General features: G+C 39.3%; 1 protein-coding gene across 1 annotated transcript in view; it reads right to left on the bottom strand.

Annotated features, from left to right (window-relative positions):
• Positions 1–26207, bottom strand: part of LOC146628843 (transmembrane protein 132D) — a 36095-nt gene extending 9888 nt beyond the window's left edge. Inside the window, exons 1-6 of the mRNA XM_085358123.1 lie at positions 26144–26207; positions 22327–23254; positions 16347–16493; positions 12963–13134; positions 7654–7797; positions 1180–1388 (exon numbers count right to left, since the gene is read on the bottom strand). Coding sequence (XP_085214249.1) covers positions 1180–1388; positions 7654–7797; positions 12963–13134; positions 16347–16493; positions 22327–23254; positions 26144–26207 — 1664 coding nt within the window. The remainder of the gene's footprint in view (positions 1–1179; positions 1389–7653; positions 7798–12962; positions 13135–16346; positions 16494–22326; positions 23255–26143) is intronic.
• Between the last annotated feature and the right edge of the window lie 234 nt (positions 26208–26441).

The following is a 26441-nucleotide window of genomic DNA, read 5'->3' as shown; positions in this document are numbered from 1 at the left end:
GAGAGAGAGAGAGAGAGAGAGAGAGAGAGAGAGAGAGATTAGTGTATTCCACAGTATAGGATGGAAAATAACATTGAGCACCTTTATTACTTGCGAAAGTGAGAGAAAAATAGAGAATAGTCAGTACAATCACTGTTGAAATTTCACAATACTGACCTAATGTCCCTTTGGGCCCAGAGCTGGGTAGTGAATGTTTTGGGAAATGACAGCCCATCAGGTGGCCATCATCATTAGTATTGAGTGGGGAAAATAGTGACTCGTATTGAGTAAAATCCCACTAACCTTTACCTCCAGGGCAACTGTGTTGCCTTTACACTTGCCTGCTCACTAATGTACCAAACACAGATGTGATGTTGTTTGTTATGACTGACTGTAAAGAGTGCACAGATGGATATTAGAAACACACCACTCAGTATAATGTTATTCAATTCAACACCACCATTAACAGTCTCAACATGTACCAGCTGATTGTTTCTGAGCCAGTGTCAACAAAAACATTAAAAAAAAAAAAACAGCAAAGATTTATTACAGGTTAAACATCAACTTTAGACTTAAACCTGGTTTTTATCTGAAACACCAGAAATAATAGAATAACACTTTATTGTGCCATATATATGTGCAGTGAATTTGTGGAGGATGGTGTTAGCTGTGGTGGGAAACAGACTTCCATTCCTATATGTCACGTGCCTATGACGTATAGGTCAATGGGAACGGCTTTAGGTCTTGGCCTCTGTAAACATTTTGGGTCATATTGAACAAAAGATTAAGTCTGTTTTGTAACTCTTGGTAATACCATGCTTCAAAATGGTGAATTCTCTATCATATAAAAATTGTTAATCTCAAGTTGCTAGCCAATGAGTGCGTGGTTTCACAGTCAGACCTACCCCTCTCTACATCTTGTTTTTACTCTTCTTTTGCAGTCAAGGTGGCAGAAACACTCACGCCAAGGCTTATAAACAACACTTTGGAAGCCAGTCATGACATCACTTTTATTCTTCTCTATGCTATAGATGAGGTTAGCCAACCTTTATTGATGATGCATAAGTAAACTTTTATGCAGAAAAAAGCTTTAGTATTTGACTCAGTACTTCAAAGCAAAGTCTTACAGGTAAGGCAGGTGACAGAAGGTAACAGAACCCCCAAGGAACAATAGATGTACGGCAGTTGGTCAGGCCTTACCTCCTGTTTCCAGTAGTAACGGGAACCCTCCAGCCTTTGATCTGGCTAAGCTCAGGGTCAGCCACATCAATACGCAAGGGCAGACGGGGCATCCATACACTCATCTCCAGCTGGGCACTCAGAAAACCATATGTAAAGTTGAGCATTATCCTACTTTTCCCTCTGGTTTCCTTCCCATTTAGATATACATAGCTGCAGCGCTCTGACACCTGGAAAGAAAAATAGAGAAGAAAGATAATGAACAAAGGCCTCAAGAAGTATGTCTTGGTTCACAAACTCAGAGTTGCTCGAAAACTTTGTAAATATACCGAACAAGAAAGTTATTTTAAAATGTACACAGGAGTCACTTGACCAGAACTGGGACTGGACTGTCATCTAGTGATGTGAAATCAATATTCTCTGGATGTACCCTGGTCAAGGTCTTTTAATGTAAAGCCTATGCAAACTCAATAAGTTTGAATATATATATGATGAGAGGGTAGAGGGGACAGAATCGCCAAACCCAATAAGGCAAAACCACACACATACCAACATTTTATTAATTTCACACCACTTTCAAAGTCTGGCCTGGGAATTGCAGCGTGTTTGTGTTTATGTCATGTAAATTCACATCTGTGGTCTCTATGAAACTGTTACTGAATGTAAATTAGCTCTCCTTTATGACTGTTCCTGTAATGCCTTACTGTAGGTTGGAGTGCCACAATCCCCACCAGCGAGCGCAATGAGGTGAGACACAGCAGTTGGTGTGTTTTATTTAAGATTGGAGGCCTATCTCCACTGCCGCCGTACTTATCTTAACAAACCAGTGGCTCCACAGAGGTAATTGGAGAGCACTAGACTGGAGAATAGAATGGAGCACTGGAGAGAGGGAGGCAAAAAGAAGGAGGGAAAAAGTGAGGAAAAAGCAAGAGGAATGAATTCTGAAGCAAGTCGAGCTGAACTCTCATGGAAATGATGACAGAGGGCAGTTCATCATGCTAACTGTTCATGACTCAGATTTCTTGGGCAGCTCTCCAATTCAACTTCCTCTTCTATAGTCAGCAGACGATTTGACGGTGGAAGATGAGGGATGCTATATCTACTGCTAGCAAATAGATCAAACGCATTTCTTTTTAACTTACCACCCCTCATTCATGTGATAGCACAGGAAAGAATGCACCAGTTGTAAATGTTCACCCACCTCATTGATCCTTTATCCGACTTAGATAAATGACTGTCCGTGGGCCTGAACAGTGTTGTATATAAACATGATTTTCTTATTTATTTATTTTTTTGCAACATGTTGCTAGTCAGATAGTTATGTTGTCACCTTATTACATATGTTTTCAATTATCTGTATAATGTGCAGACTTCAAACTATCGATTTACTAGATTTACTATTTATCATGTCAAAAGTTGCAGAGCAGCCCACAATTTTAAGGGGTGAAGATACAAACATTAATTCAAATTTATTCCAGCAAGGGACAAGAGTGTGACAGAAAAAAAAAATACAGACCAGCAACAACTACCCACACCCTGATATCAAAGCTTACCAAGCATGTGGAAAGACATAAACTAAACCTAATTAAAAGGTGGTAGCAAAAGATCCTTAGAACCAAACTGGGTGTATGCTGTCCATAAACAAGAAACTAAAGCTTGATATTTTAAAGAGCCAACAAGTAGCAATTATACAATCACATTACATTTTTAAGTAATATAGTAATATAAATGTACTGTATTGCTTTACTAAACCCAGTAACCACATTACAATTGTAGTTATGTTATCACATGTGTCAAGCTTCAGTTATCTACATGATAGACAGCTAAAAATACAGTCCAATATGCCTTTTCTTCTCCTACACACTTGCTCTTCAATCAGCTGAATCCGGTTGTTCAGTCTGACGTCACTAGCCGTGTCTGGGTCTAAACTCCGCTGCAGGTCCATATATCAAACGATCACTATGGCGTTACTGAGAGTTGAAAAACTGTCTAAAGTCTTTCATCTTTAATAAAATGATCAGCGTTCTGCTCTACCAGGTGTAACAATTGAGTTTAACATCCAGGCATCCATGAAAACGGAATTTATGATATTTAACGGAGTTAGAAGTTAGCAGGGAGTTAGCTCGCTAGCTTCTATCTAAATACAATATAGCATGTCCTGACTGCGGGGTTTTGGAACCAAATTAAAACGTACAGCTCTGTTATCACTTCCAGCATAAATGAAGACAGAAAACTAAACAGCAGTGACGTTTGTAGGGTTACTGAAGTTTGGCTAGCTGGTATATAATGATGTGCTACGTGACCGCTAGCGACACAGCTATGTTAGCATAATATAAACAAGCTAACTTTTTTTCCTCTCGATAAAAGTTGGCAGGATGCTGTAAAAGGACCAAACTTCAGCCAGGAGAACAACTGAGATAATCCACCCACAATACAAGGTTAGTCATTCATTATACTGCTGCATGGGCTGGGCTGTAGTTACATCCTAAGGTATTAAAAACTGAGCTTAAATAAATGATTAGCGGTAATAAAAGCCGAGGGAGGTCAACAGTGATCACTGACTGTTTTAGGAGCTTTTTGAGATTAAATAGAAGAAAATACATAACATTAAACATGTTAACAACACAAAAGCCATATTAAACGCAGACTACTTTAGGCCCGGAAGTAGGATTCGTCACAACATCACTTAACGACCGGATTCGATTCATTTCCAAGGAGGAGAAAAATGGTGGTCCGGTCTACAGTTTTTGAGATATAACCATTAATAGTATCTACACTGCACAATAAGAAAAGAGCACAATAATAAAGCACAAACTATGTCCAGGACAGAAAAAAGCTGCGCTATACTGCTAACACAACACTGGTTCTTTGCAACCATCTGCACACACTGCATACAAACACAAAGCTAGCAAAGAACTCTGTTTGATGAAGCTGAGTGCATGCTGACTTGCAGCCCAGCAGCCTGAGTTTTAGCAGGTAACAAAAGGAGTGATGTGCAGTCAGGTTTGTATACGCCGTTTCTCCCTGTACATGTTTTAAAGTCCCTTTGGGAATGTTTTTAACTTGTTAACAAACCTAAACAATGACAATTTATTTTAGGCTATGTTGCAGAGTGCATTGAATTACCTCCACTGGGGAGTAGCTAAGTAAAAAAATGCATTACTTTTAAGAAAAGTAATGAGTAATGTGTAAAATCAATTATAATTAATACATTATTTCTGTGTTTATTAAATGCCTCTCAAGCCAATTCAAACAAAGGCCTAACCAAGTCATCTCCCCGCCTCCCCCTCTCCTACTATGACTAGAAAGGGAAGCAGGGATTTCTGAAGGTGTGAGGTATAAGGAGCACTCGAAGAGATCAGAGGCACACAGTGGCATTGCCAGCTTTGTGAATTTGTTGCAAGGAAGGCATCAGGAGGACCGCTTGACCCTCATTTATTTTCAAAACGAGGATATTGCCTTGGATTTTACTGGTGTCCAGACAATTAAATATGCATAAAACTTGAGTCATGACACGTAATTTAAAATACTACGGGGATTTGTGGGTCATGAGACATGAGAAAATGCTACCTGAATAAACTCATTCCACTGCATAAACTTTTACTGTGTATTTACTTATTACTTTAACATGCAGTTATAAAAAGATAATTGGAAAGTAGGAAAAGAAGGATGTTAACTAGAGGAAATTGAAATTGCACAATTAGATATTCTTTATACTGCAGTTTTATTCTTTTAACTGTGCATCTTTTCTTCTGTACTTCAGCCTATTGCATATTTCAGCCTATCAGATATATTTCAGAGCAATGAATTTTAATAATAGTGAATGTTTTATCTACCATTCCCAGCTTGTGTTGTTTTCTGTTGATCTCTGTTTGGGAGACTGCTGAAATGTGTTGGAATGGGCAGTCCATGAACTTCACGTTGTGTAAATTGCTTTCTTTCTGTTACATTATTATGCTTCCTAAATTCACCATAAAACTATTTCAGGTTAGAGGGGTTTAAAAAAAAAAAAAACTATGTATCAATGCATTAGTAAAGTACTACATGAAAAGTGTTAATTCTTCCTTTTCGCATCATGAGACAAGAATGCATGCATTAGAACTATAGGATAAAAGGTCAGTATAATATTTTAACACAAAAGCTGTGTTCAGCCTGGGTGCTGGATATATATATTAAGTTTATACAAACACGGTTTATACAGACAGGAACACATGGTATTTTTAAAATCTCTAACAAAAGGATTTTATGAGGTAATTCCAGGAATCCTCTAAGGTTTTGACCAAAAACAGAGAAGTTGATGGCCTGCTTGAAGGACAACAACAATCTATCAGCTGCAGTAAATATGGAAATACAGCAATATTTGTTTTAAGATATATAACAACAACACCCAGAAACACTCAAGTCCTCACTGGGCCAAAGTTTATTTAAAGTGGACTGAAGGAAAGTGGAAATCTGTTCTGTGGTCAGACCAATTGAATTTTGAAATTCTTTTTGGAAAACATGGCACATCTGGAAGGGCACCATCAATATAGATAAAGGTGTTAGAGCAACATATGATGTGTTCAGGGAAGACCTTGCATATTTCAGAAAGACAACCACATACTGCAGCTATTCCAACAGCATGATATCAAAGTAGAAGAGTCCAGGTGGTCAGCGTGCCTGTCCACAGTCCAGACCTTTCAGCTATTCAAAACATTTGGCCCATCTAGAATAAAAAAATACAACATAGAAGACCCCAAACCAGAGCAGCTATAATCCTATATCAGACAAGAATGGGACATTTCTCTAGCAATTGGTCTCTGCAAGATTAGGAACAAGCCAGAGTTTTAAATGTGTTAATGTGTTGGGATGCCTAAAAATATCCAATGTGTTTTTGTAAGACTGCATTGAAGAAATATGTTAATTCAGATATGCAGCATGAAATTATCCCACTGGTCACAATTATGCATTCTCAAAATAAGAAAAATAAAAAAAATAAAATACATTAAAAATAATAATAATAAAAATAATGGCTGATTATTTCAAAGGGTCACTAATGTCATACTGCATTATTACAGTAATCGCAGTCATTGTTAGTCTTTAAGGTCAAGAACAAAAACAGAGTAAACACACAATTAGCATAAAGAGAAGAAGTAATGCGCCTTCATTTTCACATAACAAACCACTGATGGTGTATCTACAATAACTATTTTACATGCAGGACTAAAAAACAGGCTGCATCAGCCTATTACCACTGCAAGTTTAAAGATCTAACTGGTGCAGAAGGGGTGAATGCTATGGGATTCCCTCTCAGTTCTTGCAGGATCAGAAATCCCAGATTCATTGATTTTTGGTGACTGCTCGTCATTGTCCCAGGAGAAATGTTCCCCCGTCTGTAAAACTGGTTGAAATCTCACTGTTATCCTAGTGTCCAGCATGGCAACACAGGAAGGGAAGCGTTTCAGAGTAAAATAAAATTAGATATGAACGGTTGTTTTGGATATGAAAGATATAACATAACCTCGAGTGATTTGCTTGATTACAAAATTGATTACATTTGATTTTCCCTCCAGTACTTTATACAGTGCCAATGCATCCCATATTTTCTGTGTACGGGATAGTGCATAGGTTTGTTTTGGAAAATGTGTAATATAGCTCCATCTGCATATACTGCATACAACTGAATTCCCCAATAAAGGTTCAGTCTGTTCCGCTTATGCTATAAAGAGTTACGTCTGTGGTTTTAGCCTTCAACTTCACCCAGTTAGTGGTATTGCATTAAGAGAGTCAGTGACTACAGGAAGCATAAGGTATTCATTCAGAGACACATAATAACTGGATTAAGTTGATACAGAAAATCATTACAAACGCAGTCTCACTCTCTTCAGCTCTTTCCCACTCTCTTACTGTTTACTTACTGCCTTACACTCAGGCAGGTCAGCTGTCTGGTAGAAAATAACAAATATCTTTCTAATTTTCCAGTTCTTCTCCGTCACCCTCACTTCTTTTTCTGTCCTAGTAACATGAATCCATTGCACAAAGGTCAAATCACAGCTGAGTGGTGTGAGCATAAGCTTGTGCTATATTGGAAGAGGTTGCTTTTGTCTGTAATACTTTAACACACACTGACACACTAGAGTTGAGGTTGTTGTGTGTGATGCCACAGTGACAGTGGATGTCTTAGAGGCATATACCAGAACGACTCATGAACAATTTCTTTTTTTGTATTAAAATTCACTTTCACTTTTTGTGCAAGTGAGTCCTGATTTTCATTCAATTCAAAACAGTATCTACATCAATTACATCAATTCTTCAATTACATCTGCTGTAATAACTGCATTAGCTGATATAGATTTTTTTTTATGTAATTATTTATTATTCATGCATAATACAGAACTCATATACACAGTTAACACTATGTGTTCTAGCATAGGTGCTTAGGTTACTCATTTCATAAAAAGCCAAACACACGAACCAGAAAAATGAGAAACCATGCTAACAGTTTTCTTGACTTACCTTGAGCACATCCTCATCTGTAGATCTACAGTTGGTGTAGTCGGTCACGTCAGTGACTGAACCACTGGCCTCAACAGCGAGAGTTTTCACTGGGACTGAAACTCTTTTTCCTGTCAGTACTGCAGTATTCAACATATCTGTGTTCTGGGCAAAAAAGAAGGGCAAATAAAGCACATGCTAGCAGTCTAGGCTAACACAACATCATGGCTTTTTTGGTGTTGTGTACAAAGAAACAGAGCCACAAAGTTAGTAGTTTGGGGATCATTTGTTAACATTTTTAGCCTAATTCCTAGATATTAGCTGAAAGAGTGAAAAGAGTCACGCGCTTCCAAAGGGATGAATCTTTGCTCTAACTATATTCCCAAAACATCCTGCCCCTCTTGCAACACATCGGCCGCAGAAGAACATGCACTTTTTGACTCTGGATCTTTTTTTAAGATTATTTTGTATTGTTTTAGATTCAAGATTCTTTATTTGTCACGTGCACGGTTATACAGGTATAACATGCAGTGAGATGTGACCTGATACGCTCCTCGACTGTGCAAAGAAAAAAAGAGAGAACTGAACTTTACAATATTATAGTTATTATAGTTATATACTATAGCTATAGTATTTATAGTATATAGAACTTTTTAGTATTATTACTTTAACATGATTGTCAAGGGAGTGTCGGAGAGCAGAAGCAATGTACCAGATCTGTAAATTACACTAACATACAGGTACATATTTTAATTATCATGCTTTAAAATTGCTTCCGCTTATCCTTTTCAGGGTCGCGGGGGGCGCTGGAGCCTATCCCAGCTGTCATAGGGCGAGAGGCAGGGTACACCCATGGACAGGTGACCACTGTCTGTCGCAGGGCTAACACACAGAGACAAAAAAAAAACAAAAAAAACAAAAAAAAAAAACAGTTGCACTCACATTCACACCTATGGGCAATTTAGACTGATCAATTAACTTATCCCCAATAACTGCATGTCTTTAGACTGTAGGAGGAAGCCGGAGTACCCAGGGAGAACCCACGCAAACACGGGGAGAACAAGCAAACTCCACACAGAAAGACCCCGGCCTGATGGTGGAATTGAACTCAGGGCCTTCTTGCTGTGCGACAACATTGCTAACGACCGTGCCACCGTGCTGCCTCATTAAAACCCATACACACATATATTTTTAATTCTAAGTTCATTATTATGTAAGTTAAGGTATGGGGCACAATTACACTTATATTCAAACACCATGTTGTTGCCTTTTTCTTTTCTTTTTTTAATTTTTTTTAATAATAAGGATGATAATAAGGAACTTATTGTCCTGGATTTTCAAGGCTGTTTCTGAGCTTGTTCTGGACTCCTTACTCATTCTTTTGAATTTATGAAATGTTAGAGTTTTGTATTCTGAAGAGAAACAGAATTTGTTATTTTTAGTTTCTGGTTCTTGTCTAGTCTCCATGTTTTGTTATCCCCAGTCATGTTCCCATGTTTATCTGGTCTCTCTGTTCTATCTAGTTTTCCTGCCTTAAGTTAATACGTGTGCCTATGTTTATCCATTCCTATTCCCATATTCTTCTGTTTCATCCTTTCAGGGCTCTAGACTAACTTTTTGCCATGGGCGTACCGGCACAAAAGTTAGGCGCACACAAATTTTATAATAATTTATATAATATAATGTGTTTTTCTGGATACACTGTGCTTTTTCAGCATTCAAAGATTGATGACACCGTGTCAGAGCACTGGCTATGAATTTCAGAAGGATCAGGCCTTAACTTAACAGAAAAGTGAGCAATGGTTCTTTTCCTATTACAGCTACATCCACTTCTGTCGTGCCTAGGCTGCTCACTAGGGCTGGGTATCATCACTGATTTCTATAATCCATTCGATTCCGGTTTTCAAAGTCCCAATTCGATTCAACTTAGCCTCAGACAGTCGGAAATATTATAATTCTGATCATTTATCAGTACTGACTTCATCAGAATTGTGAACATCACAGCAGATGCCTTTGTGTGAAAGTAACAGAATAAAACACAGAAAAATATGAAGGAGATTTTCCTGGTCTGGCTTTTTATAGCAGATAACCTTAAAAATATTCTACAATGTTCTGCATATAAAGTTTAAATTTCTTCAGTATTGAACAACAGAAAAAATAGGCTTTCTTGTCCGAGGTCATTTAAGTGAAAAAAAGAAAAGAAAAAGACAGCAGCCGACAGCGCTGTAAACAACAGTAGACTGGTGGGCAATAAGCGAATGAATAATACAGAAAACAGAGATTGGAGACGGGAAACTGTTCTTGAAGTACAGAGAGAGATAGAGAGAGAGCTAGCTGTGCATGAAGTGTGATTTTAATAGTCGTGGAAGCAAAACAGCAAAATTCATGACGACATTGATCAAATGTGAAGCGCAGTTTGCTGCTTCTTTTGCTGCTGGCTCGGTGAATTTTGGTTGGAGAGACAAAACCTGCAGCTCAGAATCAGCGCAAAAAGACGTAAACACAGCGGACCCGACGCATCAGAATCGCTAAGCTCCGACAGCGTGTCCGTCTACGGGCCGTCGGGTGAGAAAGCCAAGAAAGACAAAGCTGACTCTGATGCGTCGGGTCCGTTCTGTGTTTACGTCTTTGTGTGGAACCCGTGTACCTGCTCTCATCTGCTGTTTGGTTGTTGTTGAAATGGTTTTGTGGGCTTTAATCAAATTGGTCGCACTCTAGAGCCCTGCCTTTGGTCTCCCCAGTCAGTCATATTTCCATATGTGTTTATCTCCAGTCCCAGTGTCAAGTTCACATCTCAGTCTAGATCTCAGCGTATGTGTGTGTTACTTCCTGTTCTATTTTGATAGTCTCGTGTGTGTGCGTGATGTTACGTTTTGCTTCTCTTGTCTCGTCAGTCAGATTCTGTTCAGCTGTGATCCCCAGGTGTGTCCACTCTGGCCTAATCTCCTCTTGTGTATATAATGTCTGCATCGCCCTCTGTTCTCTGTTGCATGTCAGTCTGCTGAGTCCTGCATCTGGGTCCACACCTTGTTTGCAATAAATCCACAATTCATGAGAAACTTTCATGACCCTGCTAGACTATCATATCATACATGTTTTACAGTCATCACTGTTATAGCTGTAGGAACAGCAATGTGAAGCAAGACCAAGTGTTACCATGAGTTAATGATCAAAGCACACATTAAAACTGGTTAAATGTCCTAAAAGCTTAAAAAATACATCCCCACGATGACAGTATGACTGTGTCACAAACACACACCTGGATGAAAATTCCCTAATTCCTGTAGTGCATTATATTGCCCACAGATCAGCACTAACGCAGACTAACACCTAAACCTGATTACATGTCTAATCTTCTAACCTATTTTCCCACCTTTTACTGTACATCGTTGTCAGTGCAGAGCAGCAGCTTATCCCTCACACATCCCGCAACTTGTCATCTAGCCTGATGCAGCTTTAATTTTACACTTTAACTCCTCCTTCTACACAGATTTACAAATACATCCCAGTTTATAAGATCTCTGAATATGTCTTTTTTTAAGGCAGAGGCGTCGTGTGTGTAAGAAGCTTTGGGTGATCAGTAGTGGGGGTTTTTTATCTCTTGATACTTGCGAAATAAAGTGCCAGGCGTCGCTCGGCAGATGTTCCCTGACAGCTTCACATTCTGAACTCTGCTGGCTTGACAGCTGCTGACCGCAATTCCAAAAGGACATGCTCTAGTTCAGACTCCAACACTGACCCAAACATAAGCCACTGGATCAGGGATAGCAGAAAATCAGAAAGCAATAGCTTCGCTCTGTGGTGATGCCAGTGCCACACTGAGAGGTCTTGATGGTCGATGTTACCATAAGCTGAAACTTGGTTTCATCAAGTTCAGCGAAAGTAGTTCAGCTTTGTTTTTCATGTGATTTATGAAAAGAGGTGTTTGTTTTCACTCTGCTGCAAACTCTAGCATTATTTGTTTATTCATTCACTTCTCGAGTATAAGTGGTAAAGGAAATTATGAACGCTACAGTATAAATCATATTTTGATGGGGGGTTTTTTGGTGGGGGGGGGGGGGGTTGCCTTGTGATTCACATTTGTTCGACAGTCACTTGAATGAATGTTACATTTTTATGATATTACGTTGGTTCAATTTTTTTTCAAAGCTGTGAATATGCTGGAGATGATTCATGGTCTTGTAATAGTTGTTTTTGTATGACGAGAGCTGCGACCTCCTCATGAAAAAGGCCAGTTCACTCCACTGTTGGAAAAAGGGTATTTTCCTCATGTGAATTATGCAAGTGACTGATGAAACATATAGTGATGGCTTTCAAATGATACTTGAAATTACAGTTACCGTAAAATAGACGTGTGGATCATCTTTTAAGGACAACTGTAGAGTAGAGCTACTTTGACATTTTAGAGAGTTTTCTTTGGAAATGTTTTGAGATTGCAAGTGGCAGCAGGGAATCAGTGAAAGCATGTTGAATATTTATGCACAATACTGTGATCAAAGGGGAGACCCACAATGAGTAGGCATGGAAGAAAAACTAAATAAAGGAAGACTGGTCACAAAAGCAACTTGCTGACAACATGACATTCATTTCATTCTATTCAAAAACAAAATTCAAAAATTTATGACAGTTTCTACTATTTGATTGAGCTGACTTTCAAAGGATTTTAAGGTTTTTGTCCTCTTTATATCTTTGCAGTGTGATATGACAACACTAATTAAAATGCTAATTGCCGGGTTTATTGAACCTTGCAAATGAGTGCATCGTAAATGCTGACAGACTGTGAACACTTTCAGAAAAAAAGACTACTTGTGCATGTTAAGTCCGGAAAATGTGACATTTTTCTCAGCAGCCAAGAGTTCACTTTCTTGTGGCATTACCTTGCTATATGATGCATATACCCATCTCATCTTGTTTATTCATCAAGAATATAAACTGTTTTTTTTTCTTTGAACCAAGGCAGTAAATGCCAATTTCATAGAGACTGAGTGAAGTAGCTGGGGGCTCTTGCATGCTCTGATATTGCCCTGTGATAAAGTTAAATGCCCTGGCAGATTGCCTAATCAGGTATCTGACTTTAAGCCTTCCACTTTCTTTGCTATCAGTATTAATAAGAGTACAACCGATTGAATAAATAATTCAATACAAAGCCTGAAGGCTATGCAACATCTTTAAATCACAGTCATGAATTAAAAACTAAGTAAGGCATAGATAAATGCAAACAACTGTAAGATATATGAAACATGCATAATCTTATACACATAGATTTATGCTATAGTATGATATTTCAAATAAATATACTCCAATATACGTTATGCTAAAACAATTCTCACCATCACCAGCGGTGCCAGCCCCACGTAATCTCTCTGGGTGGTGTAGATCCGCGTTACGCCCACATCCTTCACATTCCCTGGCAACTCCAGACGCCAGGAGATGGTCTGACTTTCAACCTGCTGTGAAACAGCTTTTGGTACAAAGTCCAGTTGTAAAACCTCCAAAAGGCCCCTGTTTAGAGATTCAAAATGATATTTAAAATGAGTTTAGGCAAATTAAAGCAAGCCTAGATATGTTTTGGTGAAGAGCAGTCAGCACAATTGCATCTATTTTTTTTACTACTGACTACTTTTAATGCAAAATCTACCTAACTGCAGGTGTGGCTTTAATGCTTAAGTTTAATATTTCATTTTTGTAGAATATGAGAATACATATTACATATCAAGGTTGTAGCGAACATTTAGCAAATAGCAAATTATTACTACTTAATTAACAAAGCCAGGTCATAATCTTTTATCAAGCGTGCTGTAGCTAAGTAATATCACATTGAACTTTATGTTATTGGGTTATAATAGGCCACAAACCTGTGGTAACAATAGTATAGTAATATTCTGCTAACAATATAACAGCCTGCTAGCAATAAAATGGTCTCTCTTTATATAATTTTATTCATTTTATATGCTGACTTGTGGTAGTAACCTCATAATAATAAGGTAATGCTGGTTGATACTTAACATATTAGGATCCTATCGTGTCATGTTAGTACCACATGCCCAATATGGACTAAAATCTCCTTTGAATGTTTCCAGCATCTTGTTGAATGTATGCCACATAAAATTAAGGCAGCCCTGAAAGCCAAAGGGGAATCCAACCCTGTACTGGCAGGGTGTACCTAATGAAGTGGCTGGTGAGTGTATATAATGTATTGATTGTACACTCACTCACATAATGCAGCTTTCCTACTAAAAATGGTCCAAGTGCAAAAGGAGCTTAGCTGTAGTGAATAGTCAATAGTGTTCCTTGGAGAATAAAATGAGAAAATTAAATGGAGAGAGCTTAATCTGAACTCTGTGAAAACCCACATGTTATGTTGGAAAGTAAAGACGATACACATGAGGTCTCATTTCCATCAGCAGATGGAAGAATAAAGTGAGAGTGTGGAGAGAAGATTAAGTGAGCTGGCAGAGACTTCAGCCAAGTATTCTGGTCAAAGGATTGTCAATGAAATGGGATGTGATGTTATTTAATGTTGGAGAGTGTGTAGGCATACCTGTCAGCAGGAAGAGATCAAAGGGAAAATGAAGCAGGGTGTGAATGGAAGTGTGGCACTTTGAAGTGGAGCAAAACTTTGCATAAAGCAAAACAATGAATCTCTACATGATTGAAACTTGAATTTTAAAAGGATGAACAGTGTTGAAATCGGTGGTAAGAAAAAGCAATGCAAACACATACAGGATATACAGAAACGCTCGCGCTGCATCAAAAGTATGCCATGGACTGAGCGTTATACGATAACAAAGTGCAATGAACGAGGTCACGATGAGGTTATGTGAAGCACTCTAGGTCGCAACTGAAAAGACACAAAACAAACTTTTTTCATTTTCTTTTTGGGTTATGCGCAACTGTAAGCTTTGAAATGCTTGAAGATTAAAATAATTGATTATAAGGAAATCAGAGTGTTCTGCAATTGATTCTTTAGGCTGGAAAAACATGAAACGTGAAAATCTGTTTTCTGCATTTAAAGGGCAAGATTCTCGTGGGCAACATGAAGCTTGTCGCAGAAGATCGGTGAAAAATGTTGGCAATGACGACCAAACAAACTCAGCATTTTCTGCCTTTTTTTTTTAAGTGGTAAATAAGCATAAATTAGAGTTAGATAAAAAGATTAAGCTTTTCTTAGTATATACCAGCACCATGCCAACTTAGCTTAGTGTGAAGACTGACATTGGGGTGGGGGAAGTGGCTTGCCAGGCCAAAAAAAAGGGGTTTAGCCCTTAACCCTCTTGGATTTTTGTACAGATTAAAGAGATACCATGTGGTAATCAGTGAGCGTTAGAGACACTGGTAAGTGGATTTTGTTACTTCTGGACAGAGTTAGGCTCACTTTTTCCTTCCATTTTGTCCCATATTCATTTGAAACTGTTATCAAAGAGATGTTGAGCTTCTTATGCCAAACATACAATTTGACAGGAAAGTGTTTTTTTTTCTCCATTTTTCATAAGAGTCGTGGAAAAGCATGAGTATAAAATATCCAAATAAGACACTAATATAAAAAGAACACTTAAAACTCAGGTGCTGGTTGAGCTCACTGGGGTAAGAAGGCAACCCATATGCTGCAAGGCATATGGGTTTGATTCCACCCCAGTGCACTTCCTGCATGTTGCTACCCTGCTCTCTCTCCCCCCTTTTTCTCTCTGCTTCATTGTCCTTTCCAGCAGTAGAGGCTAAAAAATGTCTAAAATTAATTCCAAAAGTCTAATCTTTATGTGTTTTCGTGTAAGTAAAATAGTAATAGAATACCTTGAGAGAGAGAGAGAGAGAGAGAGAGAGAGAGAGAGAGAGAGAGAGAGAGAGAGAGAGAGAGAGAGAGAGAGAGAGAGAGATAAACACAGGAGGGGTTTATGACCCTCTTTCCTAGAAACCATCTATGGAGAGGGGGGCTTTAAAGCCATGGATGCATCATGACTTCAGAGCACAGTGGTGAGAGTATGTGTGTGTGTTTGTGTGCATTTGCATGCGAGTGTGTGTTTGCAGGCCTTGCATGTGCGTACGTGTTCCCCAGTGGAAGCTCAGCACAAGAAACACGACTTGGAATATCTCTACTCCCTAATCTCCACTTCGGAACGTGCAAGCGCTTAAGCCCGGATAACGTGGCCATGATTATGGATTATTACGGATATGTGGGTCGGACGGATGGCAGGTGGTGTGTGTTTGTGTGGGCGGGGGTTGCTGGGTAAAGGTGGCTGCTGGTGTGTCACCAACATCAGCATCAGACACTACTGATGTATTCAGCTGGTGTGCATCGGGAAAAAGAGGTGGAGAAAGTTCTACGAAGTTTTAATTAATCTTTGTTTACTGTTAAAATAAACAAAGTCAAAGGGAAGCACTTTTATTTCTTTACTGATTTCTCATATTTCAAAGCTATTTGACTGGTAAAGTCTCACAGAACTGGGGAAATGGGGGACTTTTTGTTTTATAGGAAGTTCAGAGAGAAACAAGATGAATTAAGATTATAAATGATCATAAATGTATAATTGCACAAAGTAATGTGTTTTACAGTAAAAAGAAGAAAAATAGAATATATTTATTCTGAATTTAAACAAATATCTTAATATTTTCATTCTTCTATAAGTCTTACCTCTTTTTTTCTTTAAATATCAAGTATTATACATACAAAACATGTTTGCTTATATTTGCATATGAGGGACGCGCAGTAGACTGACCTCTTTGCAGTGACAGCAACCTTCCTGCGGCAAACAACAGACACCGTGTTTGGAGCTGCTCCTCTGCCAGGCTCTACCACCATGTCCCACAGTGCTGAGTCACTGGGCCGAGCTGCACTGAATGACAGGCCCATCTTTACTGCAGCCCTGCAGCAAAGACATGCACATATAAATAGGACACTTAGTATAAAGTGCAACTTTGTACACTTTTGTAGACTTTTTGTAAAATGTCATAAAAACAAAGACAGGACATGGGATGTGCTGTGTAACAATAAAGAATTAGGAATGAAGAAAGCTTCATAATGTTTGAATCTTTTATTACAGAACATGATGCAATGTGATTTTCTGCTGTAACGGACAACGTCGGGTTATACGGAATTGTTCTGACGCTCAAAAGAAATATTTGAACTGTTGCATCTGTCTCTTTTTGGATGTGCAACAACAATATTTGCCATATCTTTTAGTATAATGTACACAGGTACTAAGGTTACTAAGGGTTGTGTGCACTTGCTTGACAACGTGTGGGTTTTCTCTGCGATCTTATGTGTGCTTTGCTGCTCGTGTTGAACAAGGTGAGCCACTGACAAACTGAGTCACAGGTTGCTTGAAGGCTGAGAATTAGTGGGGTTATTTAATTCCCATTAGCCATTAGAAGATCTGAAAATCAGTTAATCACATGTCTTACACACACACACACACACACACACACACACACACACACACACGCCAAACGAGAAAAATCCTGCAAATCCAGCTATCACCACAAGTTTTCTGTCCATCCATCCATCTTCTTATATGATGTAGGGCCATGATGGTAGCAGATTCAACAGGATATTATTTTTCTTGGCAACATTTTTAGTTCCTCTTGGGGGATACTGTGGTGTTAACAGGCAAGATGAGATACACAATCTCTCCAGCGAGTTCTGGGTCTCCCCTGGGGTCTCCTCACAATTGGACATACTCAGAAAGCCACCGCTAAGGGAGGCACCCAAGAAGCATTGTGGTCAGATGCACAAACCACCTCAGCTGGCTCCTTTTGACACAAAGGAGCAGCGGCTCCATGCTGACCTCCCTCTGGATGGCTGAGTTCTTTACCCTGTCTCTAAGGCTGCACCCAGCTAGCTCATAAGTTCAGCCACCACAAGTGTTACAGATCTGAAAACTGAAAAGTGATACTTGGGGAACAAATCCTTCAGATCCCTGTTCGAAGTGCAATGATTGGCTAATTATATTATAAAAAGGAAATGAGTCTGAGACGTGAAACCAGAAATCCTTAAACCTGCATTGTTTTTAGTGACCTGCAGATGATGACTCCCTCTTTTTCCAAAAAGAAAGCAGTTAAGAAGTCTATGGAGAAATTACTCTGATGCTCATTGGAAACATTTTTCAGATTAAAAAAAAAAACATTAAAACCATTCATTTTGCTCCCAAGGGCTTCCAGGCTTTCTTGGATTTTTTTAAGTGGTCTTGAGCAACAGTTCTCCAAGCTTTGTGGAGGAAGTTTTTCCTTGGACACTGGTTGCGTTTTCATTCATTTTCAGCCTAATCAGTTCCCAAACTGTTAGCTGAAAGTCTTGGCATGTTGTGCAGCTTGTCCTTAAAAAATCTGAGGAAAAGTAGATGACAAAAGAAGTAGCAAGCTTAAAACCTATCTATAGCAGATTTATAGTATCTGAGCGCCATATCCTAAAGAAGAAGGAAAAATTCCAGCAAAGAACTGACCCAGGAATTCAGAGATACTGTACATGTGGCTCTTTAATTGATCCATTTGCTGTTCACTGAAGCCTCATCAGAAATGGTCGTAGTGGAAGGGTAGCTGTTAAGAAGCCTTTCTTATGGAAGGCTAAACATGAAGGTGCCAAATTACACAAGAATTTAACTGAAAAGCAGAAGCAACAGATCTTATGTTCAATTTGTTATCAATATGTGAAGTGGAGGTTAAGAAAGAGGTAAAATAATAATAATAATAATGGATTGCAAAACAAGTGGAGCACTATCAGTCATGTACTGGACTCCACAGATAGTGACGTCAACATTACTGAAGCAGTGTGGGATCATTTTAAGAGAAAATGAAACAAAAGGCAGACAAGATCCAAAGAAGAGCTTTGAATGTCCTTCAAGAGGCCTTGAGAACTATCCTGAAGACTCCTTAAAGAAGTTACAAGAAAGCTTTCCTAAGAGAGAGTTCAGGCTGTGTTGAAGAAAAAAGGTGGTCGCAAACTATAAAGAAATAACGAGTGACTCAAGGTTTTTGCAGAGTACTGTTCTGTTCACGATTTGATTTGTAAATTATGGCCCCATGCAGAGTAAAATAAATGGTAAACCTTTGTATGGCATGGCCAGACATTTGTGAAGCAGACAGATTCAAATTTCAAGGATTCAGCAAGGTGCCAGCAATGTTCAAAGTGAAATTCAGCCCACGAGCATATAGAGAGCAACAGATAGACTGTGGTTGTGACAGAATGTCTGTTCTTCAAGAAAATATCGAGGTAAACACATTGAAAATACCATTAAAACCTCCTTCACCTGCTTCGTCTTTAAGGAAGCCAGATCAACATTTTCATTATGTCAACTCCAAAATACTCTTCCTGCCATCAGTTTAAGACGTGCAAGGCTTAAGCATTTATTAGAAGAAGTGACATGGAGTGAAAACCTGTTATTTTACAACAAACAGTCCATCTCTTTTAACAGCCTGTTGTTATTTCGGCTCCAAATCAGATTTCAAACAGTTGAAGAACAATATGACAGGATGACTGGAGCAGATTCCTGCTAGAATAAGGGTCAGCAGAAAAGTGCGTGGCATTAGGCTTAGCACACTGACACACACATCCAAATACACACACTTAAAAATACAGATTTGTAATCAAAGAGCGACCAGACAGATCAATAACCCCTGAGACTGAGGTCAGTGTTAGAGTGGTTTCAAAGGCAAAATACAGTAGGCAAGAATTAAGGGCACATTTAAACACACACTCAGGCACCCACACACATATTGTTCTGCTGAAAATTCAATGCGTGCCAGATAAAGACTTGCACAGAAATTACTATCTGAAGCAAAACTCTTATGCCAAAGGCACATGTTTTCATTTGTGATTTTAATTAATGTTTGAAAAACAATAAATGCAGATACTGACTCAGTCGGGCAGATCAGAATACAAATTTTAAAATAATGAAACAATTTTTGAGGATGTTTGTCTTTCATTTCCCTTAAATCTTAATTTGCTGCCTTTTTAAGGCATAATAATTTGTCATTGTGATCATAGTTTAGAAAAAAGTCAAACTGTGTTTTAGTTAGGGGAAATTACAGCCAAGGATAAATGTATTCTTTTGCTATATGCAGTGAATCATTTTCTTGCTGCTTGCCCAGCTCAGCATCACAGTGACAACAGCACCTGATGACCACCCTTCCCAGGGGTGCAAACCACTTCAACTGGCTCCTATTGAGTGTGGAGAGGCAGTAACTCAACGTCAGGATCTTCCTGGATCACTGCGCTTCTTGTTCACAGGCAGACACAGGCTTCCCTGCAGAGAAACCTCATTTCAGCCACTTTTATCCCCACGCTTTGTCTTTGTCACTCACTACCCAGAGTTCACAACCACAGGTGGGGGACAGAGCGGATATCGACCTTTAAACTGAGCAACTCTTCACCCCTGGTTTACCAAACTTCATCTCTTTGTTTAAAGCTGCGAAAGTTGCAAAGCTCTTGCCTCTTTTGTTTTTTTAGGCATTCGGGTAACCTAAATTTATTTTTTGCTGCAAAAGCGGCCTCTGTGAACAGACTGTTTTATGTCTCTGTACTGTTTTTTTAAAAGCTGCCTGTGGTTAACAGGTGGAAAACCACACACACGCACAAAGAAACCCAAAACAAAACATACACATAATCAGTCCTGGCAGCCCAGATCATCTCTACCCGAAAGGGTTGACCTCTTAATTCACTTTCAATCAGGGGCACAGATTATCTGGCCTAACTCTGCTGGAGTGGACTCAATCTTGGGCCAAAGAGCGAAGTAGAGCTGGGATTTCTCCCAGGAGGAATCAATCACTTTGCCAAGCTCCTCAGAGCTAGCCTTCACTTGGACTCAGCTGCTGCACTCAGTCCCCTCTTCTTGTCCAATCTCATTCTGGATGTGGCAGCAGGTCATAAATACACAGACCAAAATCACTGACCTGACTAGAGGAATGTCATTGGTTCGGTCAGTGAGTATGAATTTGGGGAATTTCAGGTGAAGGGGCTGTAAATCCTCGCAAATAGTCAAAACAAGAGCAGATGTTAGAGGGTCAGCGTCTCTCTGCCAAATCTTATTCACGTAATTTCAACAATGCAAGCAGAGGTGCATTCAGGTCAGTGGGATTCTGCATTTGCGTGTGTGCGTGGAGGCATGTTTGTGTTTGTGAATGCTGCCTGATATCTGAGAAGAGCACTGGGAATGACACACAGCCACAGGGTAACAGTGTGCCCTATGGATTAATATGCACATCTTAATATTTCTCTCCACTTGCTTGTATCCTGCAGCAGATTACTACGCTGTTGTTATGACGACAGCACAATATCACTAAATCGTGGGATTAGAAAGAAATTTGTCTTGCATTTCAAAGAAAATCATTAATCAGACCACAGGCTGGAAACACAAACCTCAGTGCAATGGCTTTACTATTGACTGATGCAAAGTGTTCTGATAAAAATAAATAGTTTTACTCCACCAAGTGATGTGCATTTTAAAAAAAACAAACAAAAAAAACAGCAGGGGAAAAAGTCTGTAAAGTCAGCTGTGAGTTTCTACGTGTTGCAGAGCTATATTTATATTAAATTCACTTTTAGCCAATGGGGCCTTTTAGATTTTAGTTATTTGTCTTTCTGCTCCATTTATTAGATGCATTATTTATGAAGTCAAGTAACCAGAGAACCCTGTTGACATGTTGCGATATGAAAATCAGTGAATCATTTACCAATTACTTTCTTGTTTATGGAAGAGTGCGCCCCGTAAGTCCTCCACTAACTGATAAGTTGACATAGACAAGATACAACATGTCAGTAATTTGTGAAACCGGTGAATGTGGCTGGCAACACAAGTCCTGCTGGCGCTCAAGCATTTAACTGCAAGGCATTGATGGTGAGGCCCATTAGTGTTCAAGTGCCTTAAGTAACAGTTTAAATGCATGGAGCTAATCCTTCATGAATACGCTTCAATATGCCGTACGACCTGATGATTCCAGTTGGTTCCAGTGTCTTTTCATGCTTCGCATGTTTCATTGCAACAATGAATTTTTATGTAATTCAACCTAAACTATTTTCCCTTCCATCCTCAGCAAGACTGGAGAGTAATTACAGTGTTTTCCTTTCTCCGTTTCATTTCCTAAATGCCACTTTAAGCACAAGAAGAAGGGAGCTGGAAAGGCTTTGCTGTTTAATTTTCATAAAAGGGATCCAGATCATCAGAATTGCATGGGTTCGTCCACTTCCCTGCCTGTTTTTAATAAAGTTTGTGACACCTAAACAAACAGAACTAAAAACATACATTCAGGTCTCTCCTTGGCTGGAGGAATAATGAAAATCATAAAAAGGTTGTTACTCTCCGAGTCTGCATATCTTGAGTAATTAAGTCTAAGGCTTTTAACTTCATAAAAGAACTAAACTAAAATATCATTTTTTGTAAATTTCTTCACTTTACTTACCTTCAGCAACTCAGACATCTGCAGTCACGACTTACAGTATCAGAACTATACTAACAGATTTGACAATCAAAAGAGACTCATCGCAGTTTCTTGTAAGGACTTTTAGATCATGAGGACTGTAAGAAACTTTAGAATATAGTCGACCCACATGATCTTTGTGAATTTAATACTGTTGAATAGATCAGTAAGTAATATGTGCAAGAGCTGACTTTAAAAACTAAAAATGCTTTCAGTCTGGCGAGAAGTCATTACTCAAGACCAAATAGCTCAACAGACAAGAACAGCATAACATAGAATATCTCTCACCTCAGTGTGAAACTTTCCAAGGTGGACGTACTAGCAAGAAAGACATAGAACGTTGCGACATCACCAGACTTGAGGGGCTTTGAAGAAGTCTGGATCACCACAGCGCCTCCCAGCCTCAGCCGAAGAAAGGTGGGATTCCCTGGTGGACTTTTGAGCAGGCTGACACTTCCTACCCTCCTCATTGGTGTCCCTGATCCACCAGTGTCTCTGCCTCGTCCCACTCCTACTCGTTGCAGGCTATCCTGTGGGGTGCACTGGCCAGTCTGGTCCCGCCGACTCTGGAAGTAGACTTCCACAAGGTTCCCCTGAAGTCCCTTAATGCCTTCAGTGCTTTCTGCTTCCCTGCTAGAGCTTCCTGATCTACTGGCTGAGCTGAACCAGGAGGGTTCTGGCTTAAGCTGTGCCACACAAAAGCCGCCAGGAGACACCAGACAAGCCCCACGAACTTCTCTGGTCTCCCAGAAGGCATAAGCCGTGACACAGTGAGCTCCATCCTTAGCCTTAGCTCCATCATTTTTCCTCCCATTATCTTCTAGAGAGCCCATTGTTTCTTGCCAAGCAGTGATATTGCTTTCTGTGGGCATGTGGAAAAGAATCTTAACTACTGGGGATGAGGAACGAACCTGGCGGCTCAAAATGACTGGCAGTATCTTGTGCCCACTGAGGAGCAAATCTAAAGGAATAGAGGCATCTAGAGTCAGGGGGCCAAATGAAGCATTGACAGATGGCTGGAGAAGCCCAGCACCAGGTCCAGTGATGAGAAAAGTCTGAGTCTGAGCTTTCAGGCTAGAGTTCCCAGATGGCTGTGGACTGTCCTGTCTCACAAACACGTGGTCCACATTGAGGACCTGAAACTTGATGGTGGGATAAACTGGAGATGGAGTGGTGAATGTCCCAGTGTCTTTAGCCACTCTTGGAATCTCAGCACCTGTGAAATGATGAGTTTGGGGAATTAGGACTTTAGAGAAATTAGGTAGAAATTTTCCATATATATGCTTTAACTCCAAGGTTCAGTTTTAGGTTTCAAATCTACCGACAAGCACAGTTACTGCTCACAAAGCTAGTTTGCTACTGTAACTGCAAACAGGATGACAGGAGGATGAAGGGTTGAAAAGAGATCAGAGTTGGAGAAGCAAAGCAAAGGGTCGATGCCATGAGGTTCAGGTAGGCGCCAAAAGGACAGAGTCAGGATCACGACACTGATGATGACAGTTGGCTGTCTTGGCGAGCAAGACTCAAAACAATTAAATGACTTCATTTAGCAAACATGGTTAATTTCTGAATATAGTTCCTGCATCAAAAAGAGAAAAGAAAAAAAAACAGCCTTTTAATTTTCTTTCACTGAATTTTCGTTCTCCCTTACTTTTCCTGAATACACGATTCACGTTTCCTAAAGCAAAACACTGTGCGGCTTGAAAAAGGAAAGACAAACAGGGTAATTCTTATTGCATATCATATGACCAGATGGTAACAATTCCAGTAGGCATACAAGTTGCTGATTAAATTTTCAGCCAGATTAACCATGGCATGTGGCTTTATTACAGAGAATTATACACATCACTATAACATTCAAGCTCTAAAACACGAGGAAATTAGGTCTGCGTCATTTCTGTCCTGCAACGGATATTCTATTCTCTGCTATTCACTACATCTATCCGAGCCAGTAAAGGAAATGTGGCATCCGAGTGCTAAAAAGCCTGTCTGGTAACTTCTGTGGGATGACTGTTTGTCCAGATAGAACGCCGTATATGACAGATCACTCTTCCCGCTGCCAGAGACACTTGGTAATTTGCCCTCCTCCATGCTGAAGTGCTCAAAGATTAATACGAATTTTTGAATATGACTTTCCCTTACCTCACAAAAAAAAAAACTTTTAGAAAAGAAAATATTCCTCTCCTTCAGACGCATTAGAAGTGGTATATTATTGTTTTCTGATTCCAAACCATATTTCATGAATAAATTTATATTTAAATTAGATTACTTGCTGAATGGAAAAGAAAATCAGATGTCAGGGTGGATATTAAACAAAGACACACAAGAAAAGTGTCTTATAGATCCCAGAGATCAGACTAATGATGTAAGGAATTTCACATGCAGGCCAATATAAAAGTTTTAGTTCTACATTATTAGTTTGTGTCTGCAGGTTTGAGATAAAACAAAAGCACACCAATGCTCATTTGCCATTTCCAGCTATTCTCTCTGTCTGGGACTAATAATTATTTAATTTAGCTGACAGTGCACTGTACACTTAGAATTCACTGTTAGGGTGTACAATCAATGTTGTTAATCATGTTAGTCTGTGAACAGACATTTGAAGATCTATGAATTGATTTCTTTTTGCATTTGGTGCACACATTTCAGCTAATTAGATTTTGATGCTGATTCACTTCTGAGGTTGCTGAATTAGTTGATTTTATACAATGCAATTAAAAAAAAAATCTAACAAAAAAATCATAAATGTTGGCTTTGGCGGCAGCTGTGTTTGCTCTCCAGTTTAAGAACCATCTACTTTATTTTACCATCATTATTCTGCTCAAACCAGCACGGGAGAAAAGCTTGAATCTTATCCTTCTTTTTAAATCTAAAAATAGGATAATTGTTCATTATGAAGGGACTTATGCCCATACTGTCGCAAGATTATAAATGCAGCTTGTTTAAATATCTCCTGTGAAACTTAATGCAATTAATGGAAGCATAAAACATAAAGACAGAAATAATCCACAGTATTTCTTAGCTGTAGCCTCAGAATTATCCCGCTGCTCATGAAAACTGCTGCTTAACAGAATAATGTATTGATCAGAAAGTAATCTGGTCAGACCTGGCAGGATCCCTTTAAGTATATAAACCAGAGATATTACAGAAAAAAATTACACATATGGCAATTTTGAACAACTGGCAGTTCTAACTCAGAGAGGCTCACAGACACATTAGACAGCAGACTGTGACTGGACTAAAAGATAAGGCTGTCATGCATATTCATGGTGATCAAGCAGGGAAGATATCAAAGGCTGAACCCTATCACTTAGACACGCAGTCAGAACACAGCCGAGTTCCACAGTTGCAGACATGCAGCAGTCACACATGCATGTGTGATGGAAAAAAATGCACCCACAGATAGCATGGGTAGATATAAACCCAGGCAATCTCAAACAGTAGTCTTTCGCATACTGTCGGTATCACAGAGGGACAGACTGCTTTCTGTGGCTCCCAATGCAGGTTATCTTTAAACAACCAGAGAAACAGCTGTGCAACCTCAGCTTCAGGCCTCTTTAATCCCACAGATGAGGCTTCCTGATGCACACTGGAGAGCATGCTGTCACTTTCATTTAGACTGAGGGATAACAAAATGGGCTTAGGCCATGGATGGTAACCACAGAACTACAAAAATATGAAACACAACTTTATATCTTTATGAGCCAGTCAAATACAAAAAAATAATCATGACAAGCAAATATGACAACTCCATAGCAATTTTGGGGCCTGCTTAAATTTTGTGCTGATAAAAGCCAAAAGGAAACAAAAGTATATTGGATGTGCGTAATAAACTACAGCAGAGTCATTTAATATGCCCAGTGTGTATGTGCTTGCACTATCAAAGTATATACAAGAGTATAAAATAGCTACACATTTTATCTTCATTACTCGTCTCTTGTAAACACAGCTGAAGCCTCTGAGCTAGTTCCAACCCAGTTGTTTTCATATTTAAAGCTTTCCATTTACGCGTTATTTGCGTCTCATCCAGCAGACCACTTCAAACCAATGCATTAATAAAAGCTGAAACTGATCATCGTTCATCAAAAGCAATCATAAATCTCACCTTCAAAAGCTGTTAAAACCGCCACCGCGACAACCGGAAACAGAAAACGAAGGGAAAACATCATTTTAGTGAAGTTGCAGGTTTTGGTCTCCAGTACGCACGGAGGTAAGTTTTGGTGACTGCACGCACACGGTAGGAAAACAGCGCTGGAAACAAAGCATTACATTGCAGAGTGTCTTGGTTCCTCTGAATGTAGAGGCTCAACTAGGAAAAAAATAGTTTTAAATGTACTTCCCTGTCCTCTAAGTGATGACAGTTTTTTCCCCCCCTCCGACATCAGTGCTCTAGCTGGCACTGT

The sequence above is a fragment of the Diplotaxodon limnothrissa genome, linkage group LG7, assembly GCF_057381915.1.
Source record: "Diplotaxodon limnothrissa isolate DT_005_m linkage group LG7, D_limnothrissa_male_GT1.1, whole genome shotgun sequence".
NCBI lineage: Eukaryota > Metazoa > Chordata > Actinopteri > Cichliformes > Cichlidae > Diplotaxodon > Diplotaxodon limnothrissa.
The sequence above is the reverse complement of the archived record's forward strand: the minus strand, read 5'-3'. Positions and strand labels throughout refer to the sequence as shown.